Source organism: Candoia aspera, chromosome 2, assembly GCF_035149785.1.
Source record: "Candoia aspera isolate rCanAsp1 chromosome 2, rCanAsp1.hap2, whole genome shotgun sequence".
Taxonomy (NCBI): Eukaryota; Metazoa; Chordata; class Lepidosauria; order Squamata; family Boidae; genus Candoia; species Candoia aspera.
In genome coordinates, this window is record NC_086154.1 from 91,402,960 (window position 1) to 91,418,996 (window position 16,037).

A 16,037-nucleotide genomic window follows, 5' to 3' on the forward strand; every position below is an offset into this window, starting at 1 on the left:
GCTGGGCTTTGGTACTTGACCCTGGAGAACCTGAAACACATCTTCTAGATTCAGGTTTTACCAGATTTCTCCCATCACATACTATTTGATTACTTGACTAGAGTACACTTGGTGGCTTTGCTATGCATGGTTAGGGTCCAGCATCTCAGCTTATAATACAACCTAGCAATTTTTTGACAATGCATTATCACAATGGCTAAACTGGCGTGTGTTTTGCTAAGTGTCAAGGTAGGGATCAGGTGCCCAGACAATTGTTTCTTTTAGATCCAGAGACAATGATCACACCAGTAAGTAAGGAGCTTTAAGCTTTATTGTTTAACTGTGGCCAGCAAATTAAACAGAAACACAAGAAAGCATACCAAGCCAGATGATAAGAAATCTCACTTCAGCTGTTGGGAGGTCCAGTAAATGACAGCAGAGACTCCCCAAGCTAATTTTGCACACAGCACCCGGTGCCAGGGTCTGTGGCCAAGCTCCAAACTCGAGAAGCAATCCTTTTGTTTTGTTTTTATTATCAAAGTCTGGTACTAGAACCTTGTGACCCTATTTCCATGGTACCGAGAATGACCTTGACTGGATAGTTCCCAGGTCTGGGCAACCTGTTTATGACATAATCCAAGAGCCTAGGAAGCTATACAGATAAGCTAGTGCTAGTGTAAACAATCCTGGGGTTTTCTCTTCTCCACCCACCCCTTTCAAGCAAGAGTGAAAGACAAGCATGTTATACATACTCAGAATGAACTCTAAACTTCTATAATTTTCTTAATATGAGGGAAAAATCACTTAAACTCCTTGAAATGCAATGGTCTTCTGCATTGCCACTACAGATGTTATACTAGCACCAGCCACAGTAATTATTGCCAGATGCATCATAGCCACAACAGTGAGTGGCAGTTGGGGTGAGGCTATGGATAAGTCAGTTTCTCGTCATCTTAACAGTGTCTAGACTACTGTGAACTTAACTGAAACATAGTAAGCCCATATGCTGGAATTACTGTACTAAATGATAAGGAATTGATCCCCCCCCTCCTTTGAGCACTTCACATCTGTCCCAAAATATTGATCCTATTATTGATTCAGTTTAAATATTAAGTCAAAGATATTTTGCCTTTATTTCAAAGTGTTTTATTTATCACATGTATATAGTGCATTTCTTTCAAAAGGATTGCAGTATATTAAGCATCCTTACCCACATTCGTACATTTCTTTTTTAATTATGAATTAAAACTGCTTACCTCCCAACACTGGGAACAGATCATCAATTCCTGGTTCATGTACACCTGAAGATTACTTGATGAAATGAAGATGAATTTGTGAACTGTCACACCACTTTTAAATATTGTATTGGAGCCAGCAGCTGGCGATGTCAATGATTTCTCTGTGGCAGAGCTGCTCTGTAGAAAGGACTGTGAGGTTCATTTTTACATTTTGATTAATTCAGTAGTAAAGTAGTTTTGTCACCAACCCATTAATTTTTTTAAAAAGCCCTTCTGTATTTATACTTTTTTTTTCTGCTTCTGTCCTACACCATGTATTTTCTTTACTGCTTGCAAACCCATTTCATTAATATTCCCTTTGGTTTTGATGAATTTACAAGTTCTCTCCATTTGTATTCCCATTGTGCACTCATTTCTCTCCCCCCACCCCCTACCCTCCAAAAGCTCATGTCTCATTTACTCCCCTTTATTTCTCTTGGCTGTCAATTCCATAGATATCTCTTTTGTTCATCATCTCTCAGCTACCAGGTTTTTTTACCTCCTGTTTTGCATATTGCAGCTTTTGTAGCACCACATCTCAACAGCTCTCTTTTTCTAGCAGTGGCTAATCAGAAATTTCAGGAAAGCTTAATAGTAGGCCACAAAGACAATAGTTCTTGAAAGAAAATTTACTTTCATTGGAGGGCAGGAAGGACCCCATGGTAAGTTGTAAAAATAGGACTGAAGCAATACTTCAGATTACTTAAAGTTACCTTCTGTTTTGTAGCTTAATTTAGCAATTAAATTTAGTTTAGTATTTAAAGCATTTGCAAATATCTGGAGTTGTCATACTTGGCATATTGTAAGAACTGAGTCTGACTCTGAGGCGGAGGAAGGGGAAATCGAAACCTATGCTAGGCAAAATGGGGAAATCAAAACCCCAAGTGACTCAGCAGAGCGGGAAAATCCAGAGCTGCTGATTGGGCGGAATCAGGAGCCAAATTCAAAGCTGCCAATCAGCGCAAGCTGAAAAGCGTGCCAAGCGAAAGGAAGCCCGATTGGCTCTGGATGGGAAATGGCACAAAAGGAACAGCTTAAAAAGGAGCCAGTGCAAGGACCGGATCACTGGAGACAAACGTTCCACTGAGCTAACAACTTCCTTCGGAGAAGAAAAACTGGAACCGTTCTCAGGGCCTTGCCCTGTAGCCGTTACGGAACCAGAGCCTTCCCAGGCCTTTGCGCCTTGCCTTCCTGTCCTGCCTAAAAGCTCAGCCGAGTCAAGCCTGGCTGCCTTGCCTCCAAGCCCAGTTGAGTCTTGCCTTGCCGTCCTGCCTTGAAGCCCAGCCGAGTCGAGCCCAGCTGTGCTGCCACAAAGCCCAGCTGCGTCAAGTTCTGCCTTCTTGTCTTGAAGCTCCACTGAGTCTTGCCCTGCCACCTTGCCAAGAGGTCCAGCTGAGTCCAGTCTTGTCGCCTTGCCACAGAGTCCATTCGAGCCTAGCTTTGTTGCCTCGTTGCAATCCATAGCCGAGTTTTGCCTTGCAGTCTTGCCAAGTTCTTCAGTCAAGTCTAATTCAGTTGCCTTGTCACCAGTTCCTGCCGGATCCTGCCCTGCCTCTCTACCAAGGTCTTTAGTCGAGCCCTGCCTGGCCACCTTGCCACAAATCTCCATCGAGTCCAGTCCAGCCGCATCGTCGTGCTCTCCACCTGAACCTCGTTTTCTTGTCTTGCCAGGTTCTCTGCCATTGCCCAGTTGGGCTTGAATTGAATTATTATTTAAAAGACAATTGCTAATTGTACATAGTTGCATTGTAAATAAAAAGAATTTCTTTTATTTGCCTGATTGTCTCATAGTCTAAACAGAACACATATTCACAATAGGGCAGATCCTGTTAATTCAGTTATCATAAAGGAAACGTTGATTACAAACTTTAATTCTATCTAGTGCCAATGGATTAATAATACAGTATGGAATCTTGCTCCTGGCTGGAACAAGAAGCACTACTGATTTTCATAAGGCACTCTGAAAAGCCTTTTTCAATAAAGACTGTAAGATAAAATACTTTAAAGAAAAGAAATAGTGCAAATATTTTATCAAGAGTAACACAGTGGCAGACTTCCTGGGAAGGCATGGTGAACTGAAGACATCTCTGCAAAAGCGAGGCCAACTACCATGGCAAAGAGCAAATAACTGGTGAGTAGGCCAGTTCTTTGGAACTCCTCCAGATAAGGAGAGGACTGGAGATCACACACATGTTCTTCAGACAGCTGGTCCTCACAATGAGACTGTAGGACAGCAGTCTTCCGTGGGTTTGAGTGCTGGGAGACAAAGGGATTAGCTATCCTGCTCACAACCACTGCAGAGTCTTTTAAAGAACATTAAGTTCACAAGCCACACTTTCTAATCACTCTCAGAAATTGCCTATTAGCCTTGTAAGTCATAACAAAGATAAGCTGGACACTCGAGGGGACTAAAGATTCTAAGTAGAAGGGGAAAAAAATACGAGCCTGCTTTTGGTGTTGGTTAGTACTGGGACTTACAAAATAACACAAAACACCATAACATTGGAAATATTAAAGGAGATCTTTGAAGAATGGAGCCAGAAAGTAGTATCAACACTGTCAGTAATGATGTCTGACTCTATGGATAGACTATGTCCAAAAGATGTTAATGAGGGAATGACAGATGTGAAGTAAATTTTGTCTGACAAGACAAAGTACTGAATGACAAGTGACAAGCCAAGAGAATGATTTGGAAAAGGGTGCTTTATTGGATATACAAAAGAAACTGGCTGAAGTTTTAAAAATTAAAGGGGAAATACAAATTACAAACTAAGAGAATAAACCGGGATTTTTTTTTCTTATTGGAGCTATAAAAGAGGCTTGTTAAACCCTTGAGGAAGTCTGTGCAATGGGATAAAGAAGAATTGAAAAGAAATCAAATCCTACAACAATATTTGAATGATCTAAAGATTAAGACTGTTAGAAGTAAAAGGAAGGAATATAAAGTTGGTTTATTTGATCAAATTTAAAATAAGACTTTTTATTTTTTGCAAAGTTCTGGCAACCCTTTATGGATTTTTTGCTAACACCAGGATTCAAAAGTGGATGTTTTATGGATTTGCTTATAGTTAAAGGATGGGATATGGGTTGAAGAGATATCTGTTTATAACCTTATAGGGGATGAAGAGTTACTAAATTTTTCTATCCTTGTTGTAATGAAGTTTGGAAGACTTTTCTTTATATATTTCTTTTCTTTGTTATATTCTTTCTTATCCCTTTCTTCTTTCTTCTTTTGTACTTTTTATTCTTTCTTTGTATTTGCTTTTCTTTCTTTAAGTTTCATTTGCATTAGTTTTTACTATTGTAATCAAAATCCTTAATAAAATTATATACATAAAAAAAAGAGTGGCACAGTGGCACTTGCAAATAACAAGATGAAGCTGGAACAGCTTAGCTTCTCAGTAATACTAGGTAATTATTAAGATCTAAAAGGTATTCATATTCTTTGGGCATGTGATTCAAACAAAGGATGAACCAGAAAAAAAAGATTATGCTAGAAGAGAAAGACATCATCAGATAAGGTAGATAGATAGGATCAAAGAATGTAGAAAAATATCCTTGGAAGTGCTACAAGTTACTATTAAAGAGAGATCTAGAGGACAAATCTTTGTCCATGTAGTCGTCAAAAGTCTAACCCAGTCTGATGGTACCTAACTAAAATATATTTATAAATACTTTTCCATGGCTTTGAGGTATTATGTGACTTAGACCCAGTGTAATACAATGGGATATTCACCAGTGCCTATAGAAATCATACATCTGTCATTATTGATTTGTATAGCAAAAATTTTCAGAGAAGCAGTAGAATTACAAAACTTGCTGTTTGCTTGTCTGAAGAAGAGATACGATTTGTTCTTTTGTGCTCAGAACTTTTTTTGCAACCAAACGTATGTTCCAGTCATTTCAGTTGGTACATGTAATGAAAGAGAAAAAGCAGATTGTGCTTCTATTTGCCACAGTGCACATAAAGAAAAATAGCAATTATTTTTGCCCTAATTTTTATTCAGCAACAACATGTTCTTCAGATCTTTATTGTATCCTTATAGTTAGATCTGACACATTCAAAAGAGAAAATTGAAATGCTTACAAATTACTATGAAATTGAATGCTGACTGACATTGTTGTTATATCCATAATTGCTGCTGATTATAGTGGTAATTATGAAGTGGAATGTTTAATGGAGAACCGGCTTGTGGATTTTAATACCTTTGTTCTCTGATAATAGTTACTGTTTATATGCTACCTGGTAATTTGAAATTGAGAGAATAATACTGAAAGGAGCCAAACAATTTAACAGAAAACTTAATCCCACATAACCCAGGATTCATTTCAACAAAAGGACAGCTTTGTTTAACACACCATAGATGAAAATCTTCCACTTTAGTATTTTCTCAAAAGATATATAATTTGTAATGTTTTTTTCATGGGGGAAAAAACTCATAATTTCCACATCTAGAATAATGATATCAAATAATCAGCAGTGTCAAACAATAACTTACATAATTACATGTAATTTACATGTAATTCTTAAATGCAGTTCTTAAATTCTTACATATAAATTCTTTACATGTAAGAATTTACATAAATTCTTAACTGGTTTCAGGAAAAAAAGACAAGCAACACCTATGACTGAAATATACAAGAGAACCTCAGTTTTCCTAAGGATCTCTCTACAGCAGCTATATATGTTTGATTTAAAAATAAATGTATTAACTTTAATCACACTGAGGTTGACACAGTTTAAAATGTAATCCATTTTATTTCATAATACTAAATATTTAAACATATTTAGATTCAAATCCACAGTCAAACTCATTGTACTTTTCTCTCTTATTTTATTTATTTATTTATTCATTCATTCATTCATTCGATTTTGATGGCTGCCCTTCTCAGCAAGTGACTCAGAGCTGCTTACAACAACCACTTAACTCTGAATTACAACAGCTTAGCCTCAACATCATGTGATTTTTCTATTTATTTAGTTTTTATAAATACAGACATTAAAGCCACACTGATAACAATTCGTGGATTAGAATAAACATAATTGGGGATTTTAAATATTTTAATTAAAATAATATACCATAACTATAATCTATGATAGATTTGCTACATTTTCTTCAAATCCTGTATTTTAAATGATGATTCCCCTTCACCCTCAAGAGAGATTTTAATTTTAATCCAAAGGGAGATAATTAGGTGAAACAATGTTGAGCACTGGTTGATTACTGAACATTTGATAATTCCCCACTGACCATGGAAGCTGTCTATTGTGAATTTTGATGCAGGAATTGAAATTCAGTGAACCCAAGTTATTTAACAACTGAAACAAAGAACAACATCCTCCCTTTCCTATTCCACATACAGAAGATGACACTAATAGATAATTCTGGCAATGGGATTGAATCTTCTACCACATCCATGGGTACTGAGATCCAGATGGCTCCCACCCTGTTGGCTTTCTAGAGGGCTATAAAGACCTGGCTTAGCTTTGGGCTAAGGTGGCCAGAGCCACCTCCACTGGATGTTAGATGTTAGGTGGGATATTTTGGGTGTCTGCTGGGTTCATCATCGTGTTATTTCTTTTTTGTTTCGTTAGTTCGATTTTGTTAGTTGTTTCTTATTTTTTTGGTGTATTGTGAGCCACCCAGAGGTAAGGAGACAGGCAACTTGAAATCTTATTTCATCAATCAATTAATTAAAATGCATACCGTACAGTATAGGGCAGCTCATGTGGCATACATAGCTCTGTCCACCAGTGTCTTGCTAGAAATCCCTGACATTTGCTGCTCATTCTGCCTGATAGCTTGTTCCATGTTGTTCAGATTTTCACCTTTCAGTGACCATTCACTGGATAACTAACACTTAAAAAGCTACTTCAAGGAAGGTCGGAACTAGAATATTAGATACTGAATGGAATTAGAATCTTTTCCCTGGTAATTCTAGAGTTTGCTTTGTGTGTGTCTGTGTATTTGGTAGAAATTATGGCAAAGTTCCTGATTTAGACTTAGCTATGAATTTTGCAAGTGAGTCTCATAGAAAATATTACAAATACCAGGGTATACTAGCTTTTCTCTCTGTAACTCCTAAATCCTTTCCCTCTTCCTAATTCTTTTAAAATTCAATCTACCTAGTTGGCCAGATGGTTACAGGAAGCATATGCTGTGAGAGGGAAAAGGAGGGTAATAAAGAGGCTGAATGACCAGAAAACCATATTTGATATAAAATGTTCATTCTGCTGAGGACAACTGGGGAGAAAATAATTCAGAATAAACCTATTTATCCATTTCATGAAAATCTCTCAGCTCATTTCTATGTCAATTTTATATGGGGGAGGAGCGCATGTTTTGCATTTTCAAAAAAGGTACCCATCCACCTGTTCCTTACACTGCTTAAGTGCATAATTCTGTTCCACGTTCCAATCCTAGAGACTGGCTATATACAGTCTAATCAACATAGAACCACCATGCCAGGTATAATAAAATGGTCAAAACATAGACCTTGAAATAGGATATTGTTACAAATGAAAATTCAGAAATAGCTTGATTCCCCTTTCTGCAGTCTAATTCTATCTAGAACTGGATCTTTTCTTATACCTGTTCTAAATGTAATCTGTTGTTGAAACATTCTTCACATTGAAAGTTCAGAATGTTTCAGGAAAGGTCAGCATTCTTATCTTTTCCTCTGGCAATAAAGGATATTTCTTATTCTCATTAACTCCTATCTTCTAATTCCTTACTAAATTATCTTCTTACAGTATGTTACCCTAGGAGTTATAGCTCAGTATGTAATCAGCTGAGGCAGAGGGTAACATGGGGAACAGAATAAAAATGAGCTAATTATGAAACTTGATTCTGGAACAACTTGTTAATATATTGTTTTCTACTACAGATTAAGGTTACTATGGTAACTAATCATTTTGGCGGGATGAAGAGGTTGAATTTGATTGTCCCCTTTTCACATGTTAATGGTTGCATTGCCTAAGGGAGGAACTTGCCTGGACTTGTTTTAGTTTCAGTTTCCCTTCTGTGTAGGCTTGCAGAGAATGTGCAGCTGAGAGAAATCTCTCCTCTCAGCAAACAGCCTTTAAATATGTTTGTTTTCTGTAAATAAAATTATTTTTATAGAAATGCCTGGTGTGTGACTTTTCTGATCTCTCCTGGGCCAAATGCTTTCTAGCACTCTGCCAACACAACTGACATTCATCTCTTCACCCAAATATCAATTCAAAAAAGATAATTTCCACAAAACAAAAGGGTTCAGAGCACTGAGAATGCTGTAGTATTGCACATGTCATGTATACTGCAGAGTAGTTTGTCCTCTCCAGATTTTATTTCCATATATTTTTAAATCCTACATTTATTCTTAACAATATGACTACTTCCTTCTGTAGTTTCTTTCCACTGGCTCCATAACTTCCAACCACTCGGCCTCCTAAAGCCTGCCAAGTGACTGCTAGCAGCAAGACTGATTCTTCAATGGAACCTATGATGGTTTCAGGATTCAGTGCTTCATTGCTTTAGGCACATAATGCAAAAACTTCTCATTTAGAAAATAGATGAAAGGTAAAGGTAAAGGTTCCCGTTTAGTCATGTCTGACACTAGGGGGCGGTGCTGACCTCCGTTTTCATGGCTGAAGAGCCCGCGTTGTCAGAAGACATTTCCGCAGTCATGTGGCCAGCATGACAGTCACAGAATGCTGTTGCCTTCCCGCCAAAGCGGTACCTATTTATCTACTGGCATTTGCATTCTTTCGAACTGTTAGGACGGCAAGAGCTGGGGCGAGTGCAGGAGCTCACTCCGTCACACAGCGCCCAGGTCTCAAACCGCTGAGCTTGCAACCTTCTGGGCGACAAGCCTGGCGTCTTAACCACTGAGCCACCCCTCCCCCTTTGGAAATAGATAATGGTATGAATACATTTTGTGGCTTATTTTGCAGGTAGCCTGATACTGAATTGCTGCATCCAGCTTTCTTTTTAATTGTTATCATTAATGTTGTTGTTGTTGTTACTTGACATGTTTTATTAATATTACTGATTTGGAGAAGGTGAGTGTCAAGAATGCTTTCAAATGTTGCGTTATGTTTGTTCTTTGCACATGGAAATTAAATGCTTCACTTGAAACAAATACAATGACACCTGTATGAATTTGAAACATGACAGAAATAGTTGCTTTGCCATATTACTTATTGCTTGAACATAGTTTTTGAAAGTATAACAGTGGTAGGATTTTAGTGGGAACAAAGTAAATCTTAAACATGTTGTCACCTGTTTTAAAGGAGTATATCAATCCTGTGGTGTTGAATAGCATATCACAAGGGATGCTTAGCATCTAAAGTAAAATATAATGCACCTTCAAAATATCATTAATATCTCATGTGCTACCTAGTGTACCCAGTACAGTGCACAACAAACATAATGATACTGTTTCCCTAAAGTCAAACTCAACTCATTGTAATTTCATGGACATGTCCATTGTAGTTTTCTTGGTTACAATATGAAAGCAATTGGCCATAGCTCTCTTACTGGATATCTTATCAAGTACCTATCTAGTCTGCAGTCCTGAGGGTCACCATTGGTCTGCCATGCAATACTAACTTCAAAAAGTCTCCACCATTGCAAATCATCCTTCTAACTTAGATGCTTAAGAGTGGTTCCAGGTATCCCAATCAAGACCTTTTATAAGCCACCAGCTGTTGATATACTGTTGCCCACTGATTTGTATCAATGTTTTGTCCTTTATGGCTTCTGGAATTCACCTTTTGTACACTGGTAGGATTATTCAATCCACTTTATCATTTACAATTTAAACCTATAATTGAAGTAGCTTTATACATCCAGGTTTTGACATCTTTATAAGGTTTTGACCTCTTTAGATCTTTTTAATTTTTCCATAGGCAAGATATTGTATCATCTAGAGTTTCACAAATATTTTTGTTTCTTAAGAAAAAGGACATAGCCAACATTGGCTGATTTTGGAAAGCTAAGCATGGCTGGATCTAGTTAGTTTGGGATTAGGAAATTACCAAAAATGCCAAGGCTATAAGCTAAACTAAGAGGTTAAACACCCACACACACCTTGAAAAAAGGCAGTGTCAAATCTCTTCCATACTGCTCCATTAATCATGAAGTCATCAGGAGTCAAGCTCAACTGAAAGAGATATCAGGGGCAAGAAAACCAGCTATCCATGACTTGATAGACATCAATGGGGAAGATTTAATTGAGAAAGTAGAAATAGTGGGAAAGTTGGAAAAAGTACATATTTAATGTACAAATTCTTGATTTCTACAGAAACTAAAATTAATTGGAGTTAATGTATATCTTGTACTTGGAAAAAAAGGGATATTAGTAAATTCAGAGCAGTGAGAAATAGTATCCAATGCAAGGAAAAGTTTGAAATAGACTGAATGCCTAAAGAAAAATATACTAAAAACTAAGCAATTTCAGTGAGGGGAAAAAATGGTGGCGGAGGGATAAAAAAACCAAAAAACCAAAAACGAATAGACAAGTAACCTGTAATACAGTAAAGCTGATGCTGAGAAAGCAAAAGCTGAGAATGAGCTGAGGTTGCCAAGAATGTTAAGAGAAACAAAACAAAAAGCTTCTTAGGTATGTGGACAGGACAGGACAGGACAGGAGCAGCTGCTCAATATATTACCACAAAATATTAACTGGTAACAGCTGTTGGTGCAATGTTCTCCAACACATAAGTATTTGTTATTATGAAATTGTGAAAAACAATATACAGTAGAACAGCAGGTTTGAAAGTTGAGATTGAGATAGAAATATGGTCAGAAAATAGACCTGGTGGTCTGGCCAAATCCATATACAGGTATATCATCTTTGAAAATCTGGAAAATGGGTGAAATGCCAAACTAAAGGAGGGCAAATATTATCCCTTTCTTCAGTAAACTGAGGGAGAGAGATCTAAAGAACTATAGACCAGCCTCACATCTGTATCAATGAGGGTTCTACAGCAGACTTTAAAGTGATTGGTCTATAAACACTTTGAAATGCAGTAATAAACAGAAATCATAATGGATCCAAGACAAACAAGTCTTACCAGATGATGATGATGATGATGATGGTTGATCACACAGCCAGATGTTTAGACTGGATTTGGCATTTTTGTCTACCTATCAAGTCCTTCCCAAGGACCTGGGTTAGGCAGATGTTGTTTAATAATATTAATGGTATCATCACAGGATGTAATCTGTTCCAAATAAAGCTGCCTTTTGCAACTGACTGATGGTGATTTTGTTAGTACCAATGGTGGTCAAGTGGTGCTCCAGATGTTTTGGGATTGCACCCAAGGCACCTATTACTACTAGTACTATTTTTGCTTTCTTTTGCCACAGTCGTTCTACTTCTATTTGCAGGTCTTTCTATTTTGTGATTTTCTCCAATTCTTTCTCTTCTATTCTACTGTCTCCAGGTATTGCAATGTCCACTATCCATTATTATTATTATTATTGTTATTATTATTATTATTATTATTATGTATGTGAGTTGGGCAGCCTTATAAATCTGTTTAATAAAATAAAATAAATTATTTGACTTCCTTATTAAATGATGGGAATAATGTATATACATATAATACCCTCACACTACAGGTAATCCTTGGTTAACAATGGCAAAAGGGACTGAAATTTCTGTTACTAAATGACACGGTCATAAAGTGCAACATCATGTGACTGCACCACTTAGCGATGACAATCTTGGCACTTCCGGTTGTCATTGTTGAGCAAATTTTGCAGCGTTCTTAAGCACAACATCACGTGGTCGCCATTTGCGACCTCCTGCCGGCTTCCCCATTGACTTTGCTTGTAGGAAGTCGGCAAAGAAGGTCCCAAATGGCAATCACATGACCTCAGGATGCTGTGACAGCTGGGAGTTGGAGGACTAGTCCTAAGTACTACTCAGTCACAAGTTCCAACAGTCGCTGACAAGTGGTCCTTAAATGAGGACCACCTGTATTCCCTTTCAAGGTAAACAATGCTAGACAGTGCTTAGAACTCTATTGGACCAAAGTAATATAAAAGTCTTACCAATGAGTAAGTAAATACAGTATGCTTTTTCAAAAGCATGTTTTACCAGTTAAGAAGATCGTTACTTTAACTTGGTAATTTACACTTATTCATTCTTTTAAAGATTTATAGACACCTTTAAAAGTTAAAAGATTTTCTAGGTGCCCTTTAAAAATGAAATACAAATACCAGTGAATTAAAAAAATGAAAGATAGCAAAACACAATAATAATCAGTCCTAGCATCCAGAAATTTCCAAGACATTATTTCCTATTTTTCTGTGCTGCTCTGTTTTAATGAAACATTCTCAGTTCCATGCAGTAAATTAGGAGATGTTGCAAGGTATATCTGGATGCAGCTCTGAATTATAGTGCTCTTAATGGGATATGCATTAATGTACTTTCCATTATGCATTCTGGCATAACTAACAGTTAGATCATAACTTTCAAATCAGGGCATTGGCTCAGAAATGCCATCACAGAGCCAAATCTGGGAGGCTCGCAAGCATCATTTCTCACTTCCATAATTACTAATTGTGGTCATGAAAGGAAAAGAAGCCATATTCAGATTTTAAAATGTTACTGAAGAGGCAGTAGATCAGCATGAACAAGCTCAAGAGTGGAAGAGTTTAGTGCATGTTTTTGGCATTTCTCAAATATGTTAGAGGGTCAGAATTCAACATTGTTGGAACTAATGTATAGTCACATGAAAATGTAAATTGTATCTTCCTCCGTATGCCTTTGAGGGAGCCTTTTAATGATAATTTATTTTGTGGAATGAATACACAGCCTCAGTAAGCTCTGACTTAGCATTTACATCTTAAATAATGCTGCCTCTGTTATATCAGATGCTGCATATTCATTTTATGTTTTCACTAAGCAGTTAAAGTAAATGGTTGTATGGATTAGTGCAGCTAGACTGAGTCAGCTTCTGATGTGTTATTGAAATATTGCTTGCCTGAGCAATTTGCAGTCAGAGGGCAAGAATAATTCTAATGAGGTCAATTAGCATTTGGAGTTCTTTTTAGTAGCTTTAATTAAGCACAACCTTACAGCAAGGACATGTGTGATTTTTCCTCCCTTGTCTCTTTGTTAATATGATCTCTAGGAGAACTAGCGGAGTTTTTTTTCAACTGTTTTGGAAAAGATGCATCTCCTCTTCATAGTCTGATCTCTAAAACAAAGAACATAACAAAAGGCCATAATAGCATTTTCCTGTGAGCCCATACATTTACAAAAGAGGCAGAAGGAGGGTCGGGAGACCATGGCATCCATCTGACATAAGCAAAACCATCTTAATGTGAATTCAAGTTGATGCATTTTCAGTCTTGTCTCTTTTCTTAAACTCTTGATGATATTTGGTCTAATGTCCCTGCTTTGGAAAGGATGTGTATCGTGTGTTCAGCTCTCTCTGTGTTGTATACAGTATATGTGTGTGCTTTTATGTATTTCTATATTTCTTTTGTCTTAGACATTTTGCTTCATTTTGCTTCCAGATATTAGACATTTCTTTTGTCTTAGACATTTTGCTCCATTTTGCTTCCAGATATTTTCACAGAATGGGGGGTGGCCAGAGGAACAAAAATGCCATGGTAAGAACCATAGAGTTGGAAGGAACCACTTGGGAGATCAAATTCAACCCCATGTTTCAAATCAAAGCATCCCCAACATATGTCCAGCCTCCATCTCAAAATATGCAGTGAAGGAGAGTCTGTGTGAGAGGTTGTGGCAAGGCTGGGATGGGATGGGAATGGAAGAGCTAGCAGCAGGCAAGTCAGTGGACAGTTTATCCCATAAATAGCTATCCTGGTCTTTAATTGTAATCAAGATTTGATTTGATTTGATTTGATTTGATAAATAGCACCACAGTCCAGGTGGGGAGAAATCTGGGAAAAAGCATCTCAATGTCTTAAGAAAGACTCCACCTTAATTAACTCACTGTAAATGAGACTGGGAAATTCCTATTAGCTTCCAAGACAAGTGCTAAAGATAATTTACAAAAATCTGTGCAGTTTTTGCTTCTTTGGTCCTGCCCAACTACATGGGGCTTGAGAGCCCATCATCTTCTGAATAATTTATCCCATTATCAAACTGCTCTTTTTCAACAACAGACCTGTGGGACCCTGTGAATTTCCATGGCTGAAGGTCCTAGTCCAAAACCTTAAATACCTAGTCTAGTTTCTTCTCATTTTTTTTCTTTGCATTTTTATAGATGGAATTCATAATGTAGTTTGCAGTTAAATGTACCTGAATTGTTTGATGTCAACTGCAGTACTTCAGTTTGTTTTTATATTTGTGCAAAGGACCAATGAATATTCTTAACAGTTTATCAAATATGAACTGATTTTCAGATACCTGGAAGGAAACCATTTATCTGCTGTGCCAAAGGAACTTTCTGTGTTCCGACACTTAACATTAATGTAAGTATACCAACATTTCATATCAGCAGCAGTGTCCTAACAGTCAGGAATCACGCTGAGACGAGGAGTAGGTCTCTAGTGTTTATTGCTGCTACATAAGACAGAATCCTAACAAACTGAAGAAGCGTGGGAAAACCCAGACAGATAAACCCCCAAAGTTAAGGCGGGTCTGATCTGTGTCTCTTCGAATGGCTGCTTAATTCCTCGGTACTACGCATGCGTTTTCCCCCCTGGATAGAGGCCCCCTCCTGCTCGCCATCAGTACTCATGACAAGCAGTACACTAACACACAAATGTTGGGGCATTGTGTGTTGCAGTGTAGTTATAACTGTGATTGGCAGACACATTCATAGTTTGAGGGAATGTGGACACATTGTTTATATTGTGAGATTTATTTTTTCTGGAAATACTCTCTCCCTCTCTATCTATCTATCTATCTATCTATCTATCTATCTATCTATCTATCTATCTCTTTTAAAAGAGACAATTATCACTTTGAGATCTTCGAATACAATTCAACTTTTCAGCCCAATCCTCTATTTATCACACGCAGGTAGAAGGCAAGACATAACACCTCAGTTTTGGTAGAAACAATCATTGGCAGATTTTGCTTACTTCTAGTGTTCAAGGTAGCTGTCATGCTCCCAGATCAAACATTCTCAGAACATTTGATTGGACTCTCATGCCTGTTTCAGTCATCACGTGTATTATTCTTGCAAGTCGAAGGCACGGGAGGGGGAATATTGTTGGAGTGTAAAATCATGTTGTTTGGACTATCTTGTAATGCCAAAGTCATTTGTGAGGGGCCGTTGAAGACAGCTGCAGATTCTTACACTAACTGGCACGAGAGGGAGGGGTGCATACCTGAGATGGGGAGTGGGGGGGAGTTTGAATTCACTGAAGATGTTTAATGGGGGAAAAGTGTGGGCTTTTCCATTTGCAACTTTTTCCTTTGTACTGAATGCTACTCAGCATTAAAGAGAATTCTAAGTAAATGCTTCTGAGTCAGATTTAATGGGAAGCTAAGTGTTCCAGTCATCACAGTAGCTTATTCAAATATGTATTATTTTGTTTAGTCATAAATTTATTGGGTATATCTTAAATTCCAACCTAGACTTAAATTTTACAAAAAATAAAAAAAAAAAATTCTTAAAATATTTCATGAATTTCATCAGACAGAGGGTTTTAATACTGATGTATCTCTCTCATTAATTAAAAACGTTTCATATCACATTTTATTATTTTATTGCTGGAAGGCTACCCTACCTAGCCCAAGTCACTGTGCCAGCTTTAATATAGAATTACCTTCATGTATTTAATTCTCAGTTCTAGAGGAACA

The 16,037-nt window shown here is 37.3% G+C and overlaps 1 protein-coding gene across 1 annotated transcript in view; it reads left to right on the forward strand.

Annotated features, from left to right (window-relative positions):
- The window catches only part of SLIT3 (slit guidance ligand 3), a 561,750-nt gene that overhangs the window by 442,324 nt on the left and 103,389 nt on the right, over window positions 1-16,037 (forward strand). The window contains exon 21 of the mRNA XM_063292455.1: window positions 14,630-14,698. Coding sequence (XP_063148525.1) covers window positions 14,630-14,698 — 69 coding nt within the window. The remainder of the gene's footprint in view (window positions 1-14,629; window positions 14,699-16,037) is intronic.